The sequence below is a fragment of the Podarcis raffonei genome, chromosome 9 (assembly GCF_027172205.1).
Source record: "Podarcis raffonei isolate rPodRaf1 chromosome 9, rPodRaf1.pri, whole genome shotgun sequence".
NCBI classification, from domain to species: domain Eukaryota; kingdom Metazoa; phylum Chordata; class Lepidosauria; order Squamata; family Lacertidae; genus Podarcis; species Podarcis raffonei.
Genome location: NC_070610.1, coordinates 73,448,144 through 73,464,990, shown reverse-complemented (window position 1 = coordinate 73,464,990; position 16,847 = coordinate 73,448,144). Strand labels below are relative to the sequence as shown.

The 16,847-nt window shown below is 42.0% G+C and overlaps 1 protein-coding gene across 4 annotated transcripts in view; it reads left to right on the top strand.

The window, feature by feature from the left end:
- Positions 1–16,847, top strand: part of CTNNA2 (catenin alpha 2) — a 544,191-nt gene that overhangs the window by 373,673 nt on the left and 153,671 nt on the right. For all 4 annotated transcript variants that reach the window (XM_053402026.1, XM_053402025.1, XM_053402027.1 and 1 more), the window contains one exon: positions 13,383–13,463. In XM_053402026.1, the coding sequence (XP_053258001.1) occupies positions 13,383–13,463 (81 nt within the window). The remainder of the gene's footprint in view (positions 1–13,382; positions 13,464–16,847) is intronic.

The window sequence follows — 16,847 nt, the reverse complement described above, 5'->3', positions numbered from 1 at the left end:
GCAGTCAGAGAAAGATGTGATAATGAACCCTCTCCAGGAGCTGCAGAGGTTTAGGCTGGATGCAGGCTAATGCAGGCTACGGGAGAGACAGAGCTTTGATATTTGCTCTGATCATAATTATGTTATATATTTAAGAAGAAAAACCTAACCTTGGATAAGCATATGCTTTATACAACTATTTAGATGTTCCGTTGATTGTTTTTGTGCCTGTTTTGAATAAGTTCTGATTAGTAAAGCTTTTAATCATAATTGTGGGTCCGGACAATTTCTTATTCTTTTTTATTCTAAACGGGTTCAGTTTGTATGCATCCAATTGTTTCAAGCTGTGCAACATTGATCTCTGAAATAATAAATTTATGTCTCCCTTATCTATAAGAAATAGATAGCATGATGTGTTACATTAATATTCCACCTTATATGGGCATCCAGCTAGAGCCATAAAGCTAACAGGACGGAGCCATGAATGGGAGATTTCCCACAAACTGTTATGCTTTAGAAGGATTATTATAGATAATTAAGTAGGTGGTTCTCCTACCTTGGAGCTATCTCTCTGCCAGAGAGTTAATATTCTCCCATCAATGTACTAGGAGCCCCCCTAACAAGTGACTACACTTGAAAACCTGTTATGTGAATGACAGTTACCTGGAATTCCTCATTATTCAGATTCACAATCTTCCCCCATGTGAGTATAACACTATAAATAGTACTCACTTCTAATTATTAGATTGGATAGAGATGGCAGACACCTAACGTTGCAAATTAGTATAATGGACTCTACATTGATAGAAGCTGATAAGGTTCTAGAGGAGGGCAGGCTTACGGTGCCTGTAGTGGATATCAAAATGCCAGTAGGAAAGATTTAGGACCCAGTGCCATGTTTAATAAGGAGTTGGGTTGGTTCCCAGGGATATTAAGGCAATGGTTATATGTACTTATTCCCCCATCCCCACCAGTATGTAAGCTGTCTTACATACTGTCGGGGCAGCCAATGTGGTACCCTCCAAATGTTGTTATATTGCACATCTCACCATCCCTGACCATTGGCCATGCTGGCTGGGGTTGATGGAACAGCAACTGGGAAGGTACCGCATTGGTTTGGACCAGGCACAGGGAAGGTTTTTCCCCAGCCATGGAAAATCCAGAGTTTCTCTCAGACAAAAGCACCCAAGGTGGGCACAGGTTAATGAGGGAGAGTCTTGGGAGTCATGCAGAGAAGCCTATAGAGCAAAATCTATTTCTGCCCCTGTACAACGTTCCTCATTCATGCCTTGATCCTCTGTGGTTCATCTGTCCAGTACTTCTCTTGCTTTTTGCAGTACCATACCTAAGAGGGATGCTGATGGCTTTTAGGAGCGATTAGTGAAAGAGTAGGCTGGAGGACTATAAAATAACACTTTGAGGAAGTCCATAGTTTTCCTGTTGTGGACTAGAAGTGTATGGGATTCGAGGAGTAACTGTAAGAACAGTTGGAGGAAAGTGTGTTTTGGTTTTGATGTCTTTGGTAATGATGATCCTCTGTGAAGCGAAGGCTGCAGTAACAATGATAATCATTGATAATGATTTATAATCAATCAAATGAAAGGACTTTTCTTATTTTGCTTGTGATTTGATTGTTCCAATTTAGGCCAGTGCCCTTTCCTCCTCTGTTGCAGATTACTGAGTATACAGTATTAAGAACATGTGCTTCCTGTGCATTACCTTTGCAGAAGCATCATTTGCGACTGGGAAGCAGAGCAAATGAAGTGAAAATGGAATCAATACAGATTGCAGTTTGCAGCTGGCAAACTGTGGGTCCTTAAATTATGAGTTTGTTGTGGGTGCTACGGTGGATGGTAATTAGAAGATTAGCTCTTTCAATGAAATGTTGGCTGCCATCTAAGCAAAGACATTTGCAGGCTTCCCTCTCAAAGGCTAGTTGCATATATATATCTATATATCTATATATATATCTATATATATCTATATATATATATATATATATCTATATATATATCTCCGACTTAAATGGACAGTTAACTAATTAAGAAAAGCATGTTCTTACCTGATCAAAAGGCTGTGCCTTTAAAAAGAAAATGAAAAAAAGATGAAAGGAAAGGCAGGGAAACTGCTCAGGTCACTAGTTTTCAGCATCTGGTTGATGATCAGGCCTATGATGGAGGGGTTGACAACATCAACACCCCAAGGTGGCCTTGCTTCTCCCATAGCCACAGCCTTGGATTCAAACAGACATCAAGCATGGCTCTCTAACATTGCTCCCCACCTCTCCTAACCCCTCTACTCTAAACTCTGGCTTTATCTGTTGAGGGAGGGGGGCTCCACCCAGTTGTGTAGCACCAAGCCCTTTGATCCTTTGTTTTCTGAATGGCCCTTCACCCAGGCCTGGCTTGATTAGCTTTTGGCACTTACTGGATCCAGGGATTAGAGAGGTCTGGCACCCACAGACATCTAACACTTGAATAATATTAATTATGTTGCATATTTGCTTTGGTTTTAGTGATTGTAATTTATTGTTTTGAAATGAATCATATGACTGGAAAGGCAGGATATGAATTATGCACACAAACAAACAAAATATATCTGCACTATGGCCCTTCTCCTTTGCAACTCTCCAAGGACTTAAGGGGAGACCTTTCCTCCCCAAGATCCTAGTTGGTACACCAACATGATAACCTGCAGCCTTATGTAAGCCAAACATATAGCTCTGCCACTCCATAGCATCCCCTGTGGAAAGACTGCTGAGAAGTTGCTGGTCTATAGGGGTTCTTGTTAGTCCTCTGAATTTTTGCAAAGTCTGTGGAGTAACTGGAATAATCTGTCTGCCATTCCTAGCATCTATATGACAGCTCTTGCTTTTACAGGCCTCTAATTTTAATATATAGATGTGTTGGATGGTGGCATTTCTTTTAGAAACATGATTTTATTTCAAGTTGTTGTTGTTTAGTCGTTTAGTCATGTCTGACTCTTCGTGACCCCCTGGACCAGAGCATGCCAGGCACTTCTGTCTTCCACTGCCTCCCACAGTTTGGTCAAACTCATGCTGGTAGCTTCGAGAACACTGTCCAACCATCTCTTCCTCTATCGTCCCCTTCTCCTTGTACCCTCAATCTTTCCCAGCATCAGGGTCTTTTCCAGGGAGTCTTCTCTTCTCATGAGGTGGCCAAAGTACTGGAGCCTCAGCTTCAGGATCTGTCCTTCCAGTGAGCACTCAGGGCTGATTTCCTTCAGAATGGAGAGGTTTGATCTTCTTGCAGTCCATGGGACTCTCAAGAGTCTCCTCCAGCACCATAATTCAAAAGCATCAATTATTCAGTGATCAGCCTTCTTTATTTCAAGTTTCAGTATGCAATTCCCAACTCCCCCCCCCACCAGCCACATTGATCACAATTCTTTTATTACGTGATAAAGTAACTCTGTTTTCCTACCAATGTTGCTCGCATATTCGATCCGTTATTATTATTAGTCACTTTCCTCACAAGTGACCCAAAGCAACTTACAAGCAGTATAAACCCTACAACTATATACAACCAATATAAACATCGAACCCAGCTATACAACTGAAAATTTTAGGTCTTACAGATCCTGACCCACTAAAAGAGAACTCAAGTACTTAAAGACCTTGAAATGAAGCCCAGGTAAAAAGGAACATTTTTGTCTGGCATCTAAAACTAGGCAAAGATTGCGCCAGGTGAGTGTCCCTTGGGATAGCATTCCACCAGTAGGGAGCCACCACTGAAAAGGTCTGTTCTCATGTTGCCACCCTCCAGATCTCCCCTGAAATGTTGGTTGCAGGGACTGGGTTGGTTCATGTGGGGAGAGGCGGACCTTATGATATTGGGTTCCTGAGCCACACAAGGCTTTACAGGTCAAAACCATCACTCTGAATCGAGACCTTTCACAGGTCGATTTTGCCAACATCAGAATCCCCAACGTCCTAATTACAGTACTTGTTCTTTAATTGTTTTGAAGTTTGCTTTTCTCACTGTCTTTTTAAAATGGCCAAATAATACAGGCTTCTCAGAGGAAAACTGCAAAGCCAAACTTTAAATTATCCTTAAGATGATGTGCAAATGGCCTAGGTAAGAGAACACCACCTTCATTAACATATCAGGTATCTTCAACCCAGGATGCAGTGCAGGTGTGCTAATGCAGAAGAGACACCAGTGGGCATTCCCAGTTTCTTCATGTTGGACCCCTTCACAGAGAAGGAGATTGGTACCCAGCCACGTCTGCCACAATCAAATAAATGTGTTTTTACCAGCCAAGTTTGTCAGGAGCAAATTTAAATGGTCCCCAGTAATAATTTGAAGCATTTGTAGAAAATATGTGGTTTTTCTTTGGCACGCTTGTCCATAGAAGGGAGCAGAAAGCCCAACTAGAAAAAATTTCCTTCCGCTATCGAAAGTTTTTTTTCTTGCAGTCAGGAAGGAGTGGGAGGACAAGCTGTGTGCGATTGGGAAAACAGAAGTTTGAAGGTAGTTAGTTCTGATGCATTTGAAATAATTCTGAAAGCATTAAAAATCATTACCAAAATTGGCTTTGAGTCTTATCTTATTTCACCAGTATGGGAATACTTTGAGATGTCTCATCTATCCATCAGTACATGTGTGCCCATTTCCAAACTTGTCCCCTTCTCTTGATGTCATCATTGGCTCCAAGATCATTTCTATTTATTTAAATCTCCCCCTCTCTATTTGTATTTCTCTTGCTCGTGTGTGTGTGTGTGTGTGTGTGTGTATTCATCTGTGCTCTCATGTTAATTTTGAAGTGCACTGTAGGAGGATGAGTCTACTACCTCCTGATAAAATCTCCTCTTTGCACAAAAACATATGCCTGTGTTAAATTGGAGGCACCTGTTTTCTTTTGATGTAATAAAGTGGGTGTATTTTTTACTTGAATTGAAATAGTGCATCATTTCCTGAAGTAAAAGTGAAAATCACTGATAGATCTTTGGAATGTGGGTTATTCTAAGAGTTTTGGTGCAAATTTAAATAGCCCTTTGGCTACAATCTGAAGTGTCATTGAGATTTCTCTTGTTTCCTCCCTCCCCCGCACCCCAAAACATGGTGATTCATGGCCTCTAAGCCACCTGTTAGAGCTGCACTGTGAATGCACTCTAGTGTATGAAATCAAAGGATATGTGTATTTATTAAATCTAACTATTGTTGCCATCACAAGTTAATGGGTGGTAAAATATTAGCTTAATTGATGGGATTTTCTTCACCCCCCCTTTCCTGTTTTGTTCTGCAAACACGACTATACCTGACTATAGTATATTGGCAGAGGATGAATGAGATGAGCTTATATCCTCTCCAGATTGCAAGGCTGAGAAAGAGCTTCAGTTGAGATCTTGGAGAGTAATTACTACTTCAGGTATCTAATACTGTAGTAGATTGACCAAACTCCATATGTATATATGCTTCTGTGTCACCCACCCAGTTGTTCTTTTCATACATACTTTCCAGACAGCTCAAAAAGTATCAGAGAATGCGGGCCTGAATATCCCATGTTTTGACCTGTGTCAAGCTCAGTGCTCTGTAGACCCAACTGACCTTGAATCAGTTATTGTGTTGCATGGTGGTTCTGCTTTTAGTTGGATGGTCAGCTTCAGAAGGTGGTGTTTGGAGGATACAGTGTTCAGCAGTGTGTTGTTGTCTGTATGATGATGACACACAGCTTTCAGACTCCTTTTCACCTTCTGCAAATGAGGTGGTGGTTGTGCCCAACAGGCGCCTGGTCACGATGATGGATGGGATAAGGGCTAGTATACTGAGGCTTAATCCAGACCAAACTGACATGCTGTTAATGTGTGGCTCTTCTGACCAGATGAGTGGAGTGCAGCCTGCTCCAGATGGGGTCCCTCTGAAAGGGCAGATCCCTAGTTTGGGGGTTCTCCTGGATCCTTTCCTGTCACTTGAAGCACAGATGCTTTCAATGGCATGGAGTGCCTTATACCAACTTTAGGTGGTGGCTCAGTTACAACCCTATATGGACAGGGATAACCTGGCTGCAGTAACCTATATTCTGGTAATATTAGATTACTGCAATGTGTTTTATGTGAAGGCAGTTCAGATGCTACCACTAGTGCAGAATGCAGCCACCTGAGTGTTGACAGTCGAGGAGACTCAATCATATAGCAAATATCTTGGCACTGCTGCACTGGCTGTACATTTCTGGGCCCAATTCAAAATGCTGATTTAAACAGTTAAACTGCTTTACAGCTCAGGTCCTCAATACCTACTGGGCACTCCTCCCAATATGAACCTGCCCAGACCTTTTTCTGGGTGCCCCCTCTGAGGGAGGCTCATGATAAGGGAGGGAGCCATTTAAAGTTAATGTTTTCCCCAGTTAGGTCTACCATTGATATCCATTTGGTGCTAGGCTAAATCTCTTTTCTCAAGCATTTGATGGATTGTGACAAATTGGCTGATGGCCTTTAAGATGAAATATCCTTTCTATTGATTTTGTTTGTTTTGTTTTCTGCCGGATTTCTTTATGGGCTATTGGAATGATGTCATTGAAATGTATTCTAGATTCAGATAAGTAGTCGTGCTGGTCTGATGCAGTTGAAATAAATTTAAAAATTGTCCAGTAGCACCTTAGGGACCATTAAAAAAAATAAAAAAAAAACTTATTTTGATTGAAATGTATTTTTTTATATGTTATGCCATCTTGGCTTTTAACCTTTCTGCAAGTTTCTTAGAAACTTCTTTGTAGTCAGCAACTGAAAAGTCAAATGAATCATCACTTTCTAGTTATGTTATATGTGTGTGGCTTGCTACTGAAAATAAGTGTGCTGGCATAGTTTTGTATCAGGGATGCTTTATAGCCACAGTTGAAGTGAGTCATCCCTTAGGAACGATTCTCACAACCCAGTCAGCATGTGACATTCAGTGCTTTAGAACAGCCAAAGACCTGCTCCAGCCACGCATGTATGCCTCTTGATGTCACCTCATTTCGTTTCATTATTTAGAATCATAGAATTACAGTGGTACCTCGCAAGACGAATGCCTAGCAAGACGAAAAACTCGCAAGACGAAAGAGTTTTCCGTTTTTTGAGTTGTTCCGCAAGACGAATTTCCCTATGGGCTTGCTTCGCAAGACGAAAAAGTCTTGCGAGTTCTTGCGAGTTTGTTTCCTTTTTCTTAAAGCCGCTAAGCCGTTAATAGCCGCTAAGCCGCTAAGCCGTTAATAGCCGTACTTCGCAAGACGAAAAATCCGCAAGACGAAGAAACTCGCAGAACGGATTAATTTCGTCTTACGAGGCACCACTGTATTGAGTTGGAAGGGACAATGAGGGTCATCTAGTCCAACCCCCTGCAATGCAGGAATCTTTTCCCAATGTGGGGCTTGAACTCACGACCCTGAGATTAAGAGCATCATGCTGTATCGACTGAGCACTTTTGACCATTTATACACTGCATAATTGCAATTATCTGTGTATGGTGTACAATGAACTTGATATAATGCAAATAAAGATCAGTTAAAGATATAAAACCATAATTCAGTTATAATGCTAGTTGGGATAATAATAATGTCTTCAGTAGCTGCTGGAAGTTGAACAGGTAAGGGTCCTATCTGATCTCAAGTGGAAGGGAATTCCATAAAATTGAGTCCACAGTACTGAATGCATGGCCCCTGGTAGATACAAGCCATGCATCTGCTGAGGACCACTGGCTGTGACTCTACAGAAGAACTAAGTGACTGAGCAAGGATATAAGGGATCAGGTGGTCCCTGAGGTATTCCAGGCCCAAGTTGTTAAGGGCCTCGTTAATCGATACAACAACCTAAACCTGATCCGGCAGCATATGAGAAGTCAGTATAAGCTTTTGAGCACTGGAATTATGTGCTGGTGATAGTCTAGCTGCAGAATTTTGGTTATTTCTCAATGATCAGCAGTTGTTTGTGTGAATTGACTTTATTGAATGTTATTTCCTGAGAGACAGTGTAAAAAGGTGTGAAAGTATGACATGTGGAGCTCTATTTGTGATCACTCATTCACACACACACACACATCATTACTGGATGCTGAAAGTGGATATGGATCGCATGAACCAGTCTTGACTTACAGTGAGTGTGTTGGCCCAGCAAAACCAATTACAGGTCTCTTAATTTGTGGACAAGGTTGTCCCATTGCACATTCTCTATCAAAAGATGCATTCACCCCAAGAGCTCTCTCTGGTAATCCTTGTTGATGTGGCCACCTGCTACCATATGGCTGCTAGAACACATAGTGCCCATCCATCCTTGGGTCATTTAGGAGGGAGGGAGGAAGCAGATGGGGTAAGAGAAGTCAAAAGGAGGAGGAATGTGGTGGCACATATAATTAATGGTCCTTCCTGGAGAAATAAAATTGCCATGTCTACCAAATGTTCCTGTGACTGGGTTTTACTTCTTCTTACTATTACATTCCTGCCTACCAGTTCTGAGATATTAAGGAGAATTTCTTTAAAAGAATAATGATGTTTTCTAGTAGGACGGATATACTGGGAATCATTTGAGGGTCACCATCCCCGAATAGTAATGCATGCCTTAATAAAAGAGTGTGATATTGAAGTTCTGAATGAGCTGTGAATAACGGTGTCATCTTCCTTGCTGATGATCTGACCATGGGTGGGAGGGAGTGAAGAGAGAAAGAGAGAGATGGAAGAAATGTACATTAAGGCACTATAGCTGTTAGATCGATAGATAATCTGTCTGGCTGTCTCTTCCTGGATAAATTACTGGGTAAATGGCACCGGGATGTTTTGGACATACAATGGGTAATAATATGTTAGTAGGTGAGCTGCCGGAGTGGTTTTAGCTTTCACTTGTATATCAGTTGCACAGACTCCACAAGGGAGCATTTCATTGTTGGAAAACAATGGCCCTTGTTTTCTAACTTTTTTTTTTTTGCAGAACTATTTGAAAAGCAGGAATATGTCTGTGTTATGAATTGATGCATTGTGAAATGCCTTACATTTGCAGCCGGTGCTTCTTGTACAGGAAAAGGAGGGCCTTGTTTCTTTAAAACCCCTTAATTCTAAGGCTCCCTTTATCTTGCTTTCGTGTACTTTTCCTGCACAGCTTTTGTTGCCACCATTCTTTTAGCTAGTAAATGGTGCTCTTGCAAAGGCTGCATTTCTGAATGCAATTGTTGCAGATTCCAATAAAATCAGGACTGGATTCATGTCTGACTAATCCCCCGTGTGTGTGTGTGTGTGTATGCAACACATACACAAAGAGAATGACTAGCATTTGTTCTCTAGTTTATGGAGCCAAATAATTTATGTGAGTTTCTTAGATCAGTGTATGCTTTTGACTGCAGCTCTGGGGAGTGTAATACATGTGTGCTTGTAATGGCCTCTAGGAATTTCATTCCAAATTCACAGTTTTGATACGTAGGAATTTCCCAGACGTAGATGGGATTTGGTTGTCGGAAACAGTGTCCAGGTGGAAATTGTTAAAAGTCTAGGAAAATCCGGACTTACGGAAGTGTAGATTTTCGCTAATGACCTTAAAAATAGCTCAAAAGCTTTGCTCTCTCTCTTTTTTTAGATTTTGCAAAAAAAGGTCAATAACTTTGGGCAAAACTAAGAAACAACATCAACAACCTTGGCCAAAAAGGAAAAAGAAAAGAAGCTCAACAACTTCCAAAAAAGAAGCTCAGGATTGTCACTTTTTGAAATATGGCAATCCTATGATGCTGAAATGTTAAAGACACTAAGTATACTTTAATAAACACATATATTTCCAGCATACAACAGCTGGAATACAAAAAAAGCTGCCAGCAGCTATGATCCATCACCTATCCTTTCCCCCCCTTCTTTTAAACTATTTAAACTATATGTATTTTAGTTCTCTGGATGTCTTCCTTTTCGGATACCTGGATCATAGGTTCAAGTAGAGGGGTTTCTTTCCCACACTAAACTGTCTCACACATTTAATTTCCCTACATATTAAGAAAGACTACAACTGAGTGCCAGGTTATAAACTGGGGGCAATTTGATCTATTAATAGTTATACAATATGGTTGCCCTTCTGTGATTCTGCGTGTCTGTGTGTGTGTTGATTGTACCCATTACCAGATGAAAGAGAACATCATGTTAGTGTTAAAAGACCTTTAATGATATGATGAACATATCATTACAATAAACATTAAAAAGCAAAACCCAAAAACCCAAAAACCCCAAAACCAGTTTATAATGTTGTTTCTTCACATTATATCAATACCCAGCTCTAATTTTTGTGTCTAGATGGGGAGCATACGCATAAATACTGAGTGCCCAGTTTCCTTCTTCCACCCTTGTGCGAAGATGGCTTTTCCAATCTCTCAAACCAACCTGTCATAACACCCTCATGTTTGGGTGTGGGGGAAGATCCTGCTGAGAGTTTCTGGAGGGTGCAGTTGTTTTGCTCTGGTTATCTCCCACTTGGACTACTGTGCAATGTGCTCTATGTGGGGCTACAACTAATCCAAAATGCTGCTGCCAGACTGGTGACTGGGAGTATCCACCAGGGCCATGTAACACTGGTTCTGAAAGATCTGCATTGGTTCCCAGTACATTTCTGAGTACAATTCAAAGTGTGGGTTCTGACTTTTCAAGACCTACATGGCTTCAGCCCTGTATACCTGAAGGAAAGTCTCCACCTCCATCGTTCAGTCTGGACACTGAGACCCAGCTCCTAGGACCTTCTGACAGTTCCCCCATTGAGAGAAGTGAGGTTACAGGGAACCTGGCAGAGGGTCTTCTTGGTAGTGGTGCCCACCCTGTGGAGCACCCTCCCGTCAGATGTCAAGGAAATAAACAACTATCTGACTTTTAGAAGATAGAAGAGAAGTTTTTAATGGTTCAAGTTTTACTGTGTTTGATATTTTAATTTGTTGTGAACAGGGCTATTTTTCATGAAAAAAGGGTGCTGGATCTCTCCATCCTCCCTGCTGTGGGGCTCACAATGGTGCCCACCTGAAAGGTGCTGGAACTGTGTTCCAGTGTGTTCCTGTGAAAAAAAGCTCTGGTTGTGAGCCATCCAGAATGGCTGGGGCAGCCCAAGCAGATGGGCGGAATAATAATAATAATAATAATGATGATGATGATAATAATAGATTGGATTATACTAGCAGTATATGTGAGCACATGGTAATTCTGAAAAGAGGGGAGGTGTTGTAGCTCAGTTTTCTACTGCGAATGCAGAAGTTACTCAATTCAGTCCCTGGCATCTCCAGAAGAGGACTGGGGAAAGGCCCATGTCTGAATCCCTAAAAAGCCATTGAAGCAACAATACTCTTCATATATTCGCATGCTCTTCTGTTGTCTGAAGTGTTGCACAATACCAGCTGCTATAGTGTATCCATTGTTTTATTTTCAAACACTTCTGCAAGTATATGTGTTGTTAATGAGGTCTGGGTGTTGGAGTTGTCTGCAACAGTTTGCTCAGATCTTCTGATGTCGCCTTGTGCTCATTGCACAAAGTCAGACTTTTGTCTCTTGCAATTTCAAAGTGCTGCCAGCCACTCATGGCTGTTTCCTGCACTATTAGGAAATACAGGTAACTGATTCATTTTTTGTGGAGTTCATAGTAACCTCTGACTATTCTAGTTTTCAGAGAATAGAAGGCAGCACTAAGATTCAAACTGTGCTGTTCTTGGTTGTTGTTGTTTTAAAAAAATGTGATAAGAGATTAACTAATCTTTAAAGAGACAACCTTCTTCTAAAAAGCAAGATAGTACATACCCTGAAGTCTTTTAAAGCTTTCCCTCCCTTAGACCTTTAAAGCTATCCTCTTTGCTGTTTTTTTTTATTTGACCATGAACTATAAAATACAGTTTCCACCCTCCCAACTTCCTTAAAAAACCCCCCAAAAAACCAAATTTGAATTGAGGATCTTTTTGTGTTGATACTTCCTCCAAGGGGGGAAAATGTTTTAAGTGGAAGTTGCCTTTATCCTGCACCTAATGTCTGCCAATGTGAGCCTTGTTACCGTCGTAAGGAACATTTTCCTTCTGTCCTCAAGCTGTTTTGCTGCTTATTATCATGTTTTAACATCCCTGCTGCCTGGCAGGATGGAGATTAGAAGCTCTTAATATTCGTTTTATAGTGAGGAGTATTGCCAGATTTTTTTTCCCTAGAGCAAAGGCTACAGTACAGGGATATAATGCATTAGCACAAAACTTCGGTGTGATCTACTGAGTCACCTTAATCTCCCCTCTTCATCCTTTTATGATTTGTTTTAAAGTAATCTGCTGCACTCAGCAGTTATCCCCTTAATATTGGAGTTGAAAAACTTAATATAGGAAATAACTCCCGATTGGCGATGAGACAGAAGCAAGCAGTATAAAGAGGAAGGGCACAATCCTACAGGCCAGGATGTTTTCCCCGGGAAGCAAAATGGGGGCTATGCAAGGCACAGCAAGAAGACATCCAAGCAGACTTATCATCCAGGTAGCTGGAGGTTGGATGGAGGGTGGGAAGGTCTGAGATCGGGTGATGTGCTATCTGCTGTAGGTGATATCAGAAAAATGGGGGATTTGATTAGGTCACCCATGTAGAGTGCAAGAGAGAGAGAGAGAGAAGAATGGAGGTGAAATGAAGGAGCTGAAAAGGGAAAGGGTGTTATATATGTACAAATGGTCTGATCTGTAGGAGAAGAACCAGCTGACAGTGGAGTCATGAGCATCTACAGAATGAAGGATCTGGCAAGAAAGTATGGCCACAGTTTGATCAAATGTTGGGGAGGATGCATTGGAGACCTTTGGGTTTTGCAGTTGGAAGGTCACTCTTGATTTTATCAAGGGCTGTCCCAAAGGAGTGCAGGCAGCTAAGATAGGTGTTGGAATAAAGTCCCCCAACAGATCACACCTCTATAGTCCCAAACTTGTTTTGCTGCTAAATACATGGCATTTGTTCATATATCTGATACTAATGAGAACCACTGAAAAAGCGGAACACTCCCATTCCTGGACTGTGTTTCCTACCATCTAGGACACCACATTCATTCTGATGCATTTGTGTGCTCCTGGGTAGACAGATCTCCACTTCGGTGGAGGGCAGAGGTGGCTCCTAGCTGTGATGGCTATGTTCTCCCTCCACCTTCAAAGTAGTCTGAATACGTGTAGCTGGGAAATGCAGTTGGGGAGAGTGCTGGTTCACTTGAATGCTGCTTGCAGACTTCCAATGGGCATCTTGTTGACCACTGTGGGAGCAAGAGGCTACACTTGATGGATCTTTAGCCTGATCCAGGTGGGTTCCCACATGTGATCAAATATTTTTGTGTATACTGGAGTGGCTGCAGCTGGAAGGGAGTGATGTTGTACATATTTTATGCAAGCTGAAGTTCCTAATGTCTTTTTTTTCATTGTGTTTTACCTAATTAATTTTTTAATTGTGCTTTATCTTTTGAACAGACTGGAAGGAAGGAGAAAGGAGATCCACTTAACATAGCAATTGACAAGATGACCAAGAAAACAAGAGATCTACGAAGACAGGTACTTCTTGTTCACTGAGCTTTTTTATTATTTAATTTAAAGAAAGCTTCCATGCTGGATAGCCAGCTGCTGAGCCAATAATAGACCTAGAGAGATGTCTCCTATTTTAGCAAGCATCTTCTCACACGTCTCAGTGTGGACTCTTTGCTTCTGAAACTGCAGGCTTCCAAAGTAGGCGCTAAGGAGTCTGGCAGAAGCATGGATTTCAAAGGTCTCTTGCCTATTATCTGATTCCCGTCCCCCATTTATTTTTATTTTTAAAATATTACTATTGTCCCCTTCGGCTTATCAATTTTTGATGCGGATCAGAAAGCCATGCAAGCAGCCAACAACAATAAAATAAAATTAGCAATGGTGATATGAACCTGAAAAAGTAAAAATGCTGTTTAGAGCAGAGACATTGCGGTCATCCTTGGGTGAAATTACATTTCTCAGGGGCTAGCAGAGTCTTTTGCCTGGGTGCCAGAGAGGGAAAGAAGAGACCTCATTCTCTTCCTTATGGTGGCTTAGCTCTGCCAGCCAGCTAAGCAAAGATTAAGGAAAGTAGGTTTGTTTGTTTTTAGAATGGAAAGGTTTGGGTAGCCCCATTGAGAGGGGCAGGGCCTTGGGCTCAGAGAGGTAAAGTTAGCTCAAATTTGCATTGATCCAAATTTCATTCTTTCTTTCCTTTTTTAAAAAAATAAACATCTCTGTTCCAAAGCAGTCTGATGTGAACTAGAGAAGGGAGGATCACCCTTTTAACAGAGTAACAGCATCAGATTAGCTGTAATGTTAACAGATCTAAACTTTAGGGAACCTAGAGTTAGGCTGGATATATTCTGGGCCATCCTCCCCCTATTAATTTTATTTTTAAAATGTATATTCTGTAACATTGCCATTTCAAAAGACTGGGGGCAGCAGCTGAAGTTGAACACAAGTGATAGGAACCAGCAGATCAGCCCATTGCTTGAAAAACCCTCAGAAATAAAACATTTGGAAAATGAGACCCACTGACTCTAATTTGAATAAATTATAAAACAATGAATACGTTGGCTTGTTCTGCATAATTTATTATACTTTGTTTGAAGAATTTGAATTGGGGGGGGCGACTGGATTTTGCATAATTTGAGGCATTGCAAGGATAACTGAAAGTGGCTTGACTTTTGTCTCCCATCTTAGTACTGATTTTTTTTTGCCGATGAAGCTGTGCTACTCAAAAGCTCACTTCTAACCTTTAGCAAACCGTCTCATCCAAATGGTGGAATTCCCCCCCCCCACTTGCTCTGTGTTTCTAAATATTATACAAATATTATTGGTTGGGTCAACTAAGCATGATAAATGCACCATGGCCTCTTGCCTGCTCCTTTTAGTTCAGGAGGGGGAACCTTCGGGTCTAGGGGCAAAATACTGCCCCCAAGACTTTCTATTGGACCCTCAAGACTTTCCCCACAACATATTCTCTCCCCAGATACCCCCCCTGCTTCTCAGGCCATGTCCATCATTGGCCCTGGTTCAAACCCTCCTTGAGTGGTTTTGTCTGGCTAGAATGTGGCCTCAAATTCTAATAATGCCCTTTGCTTGCCAGGATAAAGGATAAAAAGGTGTGTGTCAATTTGTGTAGAAACTAGTTTACTATACAAAGGCCAAATTTGCATTTGTTGCTCTGACCCCTTTTCCCTCTGACCCCACCCATCACTGTCATGTGGCCCTTGGAAGTTTTCCCAGAATGGAATGTGGCCCTTGCGGTGAAAAGGGGACTCATCTCTGCTTTAGCTAATGCTACCCATTTTGCTCTTGTAGAGAGTTTCATAGCTGAGCCAACAGCAGGTATGAAATTATATTCCAACGACATAAATGCAGGGGAGCTAGTAGCAGTGTTGCTGCTAGGTGCTGTTTTTCAGTATTAAGGCACCCGGCTTGATTTGGCGGAGCTGCTTGCGGCCCAAATGTGTGATCTTGCTAGGAGATGTGATGGTGATTGGTTCAAGGTGCCGGATTAGCTCAAAAAGCTTCTGCATTCAAGATCCCTGGCAAAGTTTATCTGCAATTTGTCATGCAGCTATCTAATACTCTTTCCAGTTTGAGAGGAGTAAACACTGGGCTGTTCTCACTTAACATTCTTCCTTGGTTTGCTAAACATATACACCTCCATGCATCCCTTTCAAGCATCACTCAACCAGAAAAGCAAGAAACAAAACCCGGCTGCGAACAAAGTGCTTAGGAGCGAGCAGTCATGTCAGAGGCAGCAGCACACAGCTCTGGCTGCCTCTCCTTCTGCTGCATGGAAAAGATGGGGAGTTTGAAGTCTGAACAGAAGTTGTGCCAACTGGCAGGACTCTTTGCTCTTCTCCTGCAGAGAAGCTTGTCAGACAGAACAAAACAAGCCTCTTTCATTGCAGGCTAGGGCAGACAGACACATTCACAGCAGCAGGGTGATTCCCTCCTGCCGGTTATTTTGGGTTCTTTAATGTTTTATATCTTCCGGGGGAGAGAGGGAGTAGAAACAAAAGGAAATCACTAAGTTGATAATTTCTTAATGCTACAAGTTGTCCTACAACAGCAGAGAGCACATGGTTCCTCAGAGACTCTACTTCTGCAGTGGCGTTGCATTGAGTGAGGAGGGCAGACTGAGGGAGACTGCAAGCCTGCCAAGGCCCAGCATCGTTTCGTATACATCTCACTGCCTGCTGGTTGCCTGACTGTCACTACCCCAGCATCCCACGTGTTCCAACTTTTGCCTCCAGCCATTGCAACCTCACCCCATTTTGGATGATTTCTGAGCTGACTGGGCAACTGGTCCTCTTCTTCTCTAGCTTTTTAGGCTTTATTCCCATTCGTTGTCTTAGCTGGGCAAAGTACCTTCAGAAAGCCAGATCTGCAGCGCCAGAAAGGACAATGAGGTCAGCTGCCCTTCATCCTGAGAAGACACTGCTACCATCCTTGTGTTCCATCTCCGCTTCTGCCACATTGCAGCAGCCACAAGTTGCTACAGTCAAAGGCTGCTTAAGTAAGGGTGGATATGTTGTTTTCAGCCTGGGGGCCACGTTCCCTTCTAAGCAACCTTCCAGGGGCCACATGCTGGTGGTGGGTTGGGCCAGAGGGGAAAGGAAGCAAAGCAATAAATATGAATTTTGCTTTTGTACAGTAGACTAGCTTCTACTCACATATTCCATCCAGGCTAGCAAGAGTCATTATAAGAATCCAAGGGACCGTTGCAGGCAATAAAATGTACTCAATGAAGGGTCTGGCCTCAGGATAGGGCATATGGGGGTCCCAAAGGCCATATAGAGAGGCCTGGGGCCCACATACTGCCACCCCTGTATTGAAGCAAGCAGGGTCTCCGTTAAGGGTTACCTGAAGGAAGTCAAACCCCAATTTTAGGCTGGCTGTTGAAGGAACATTCAA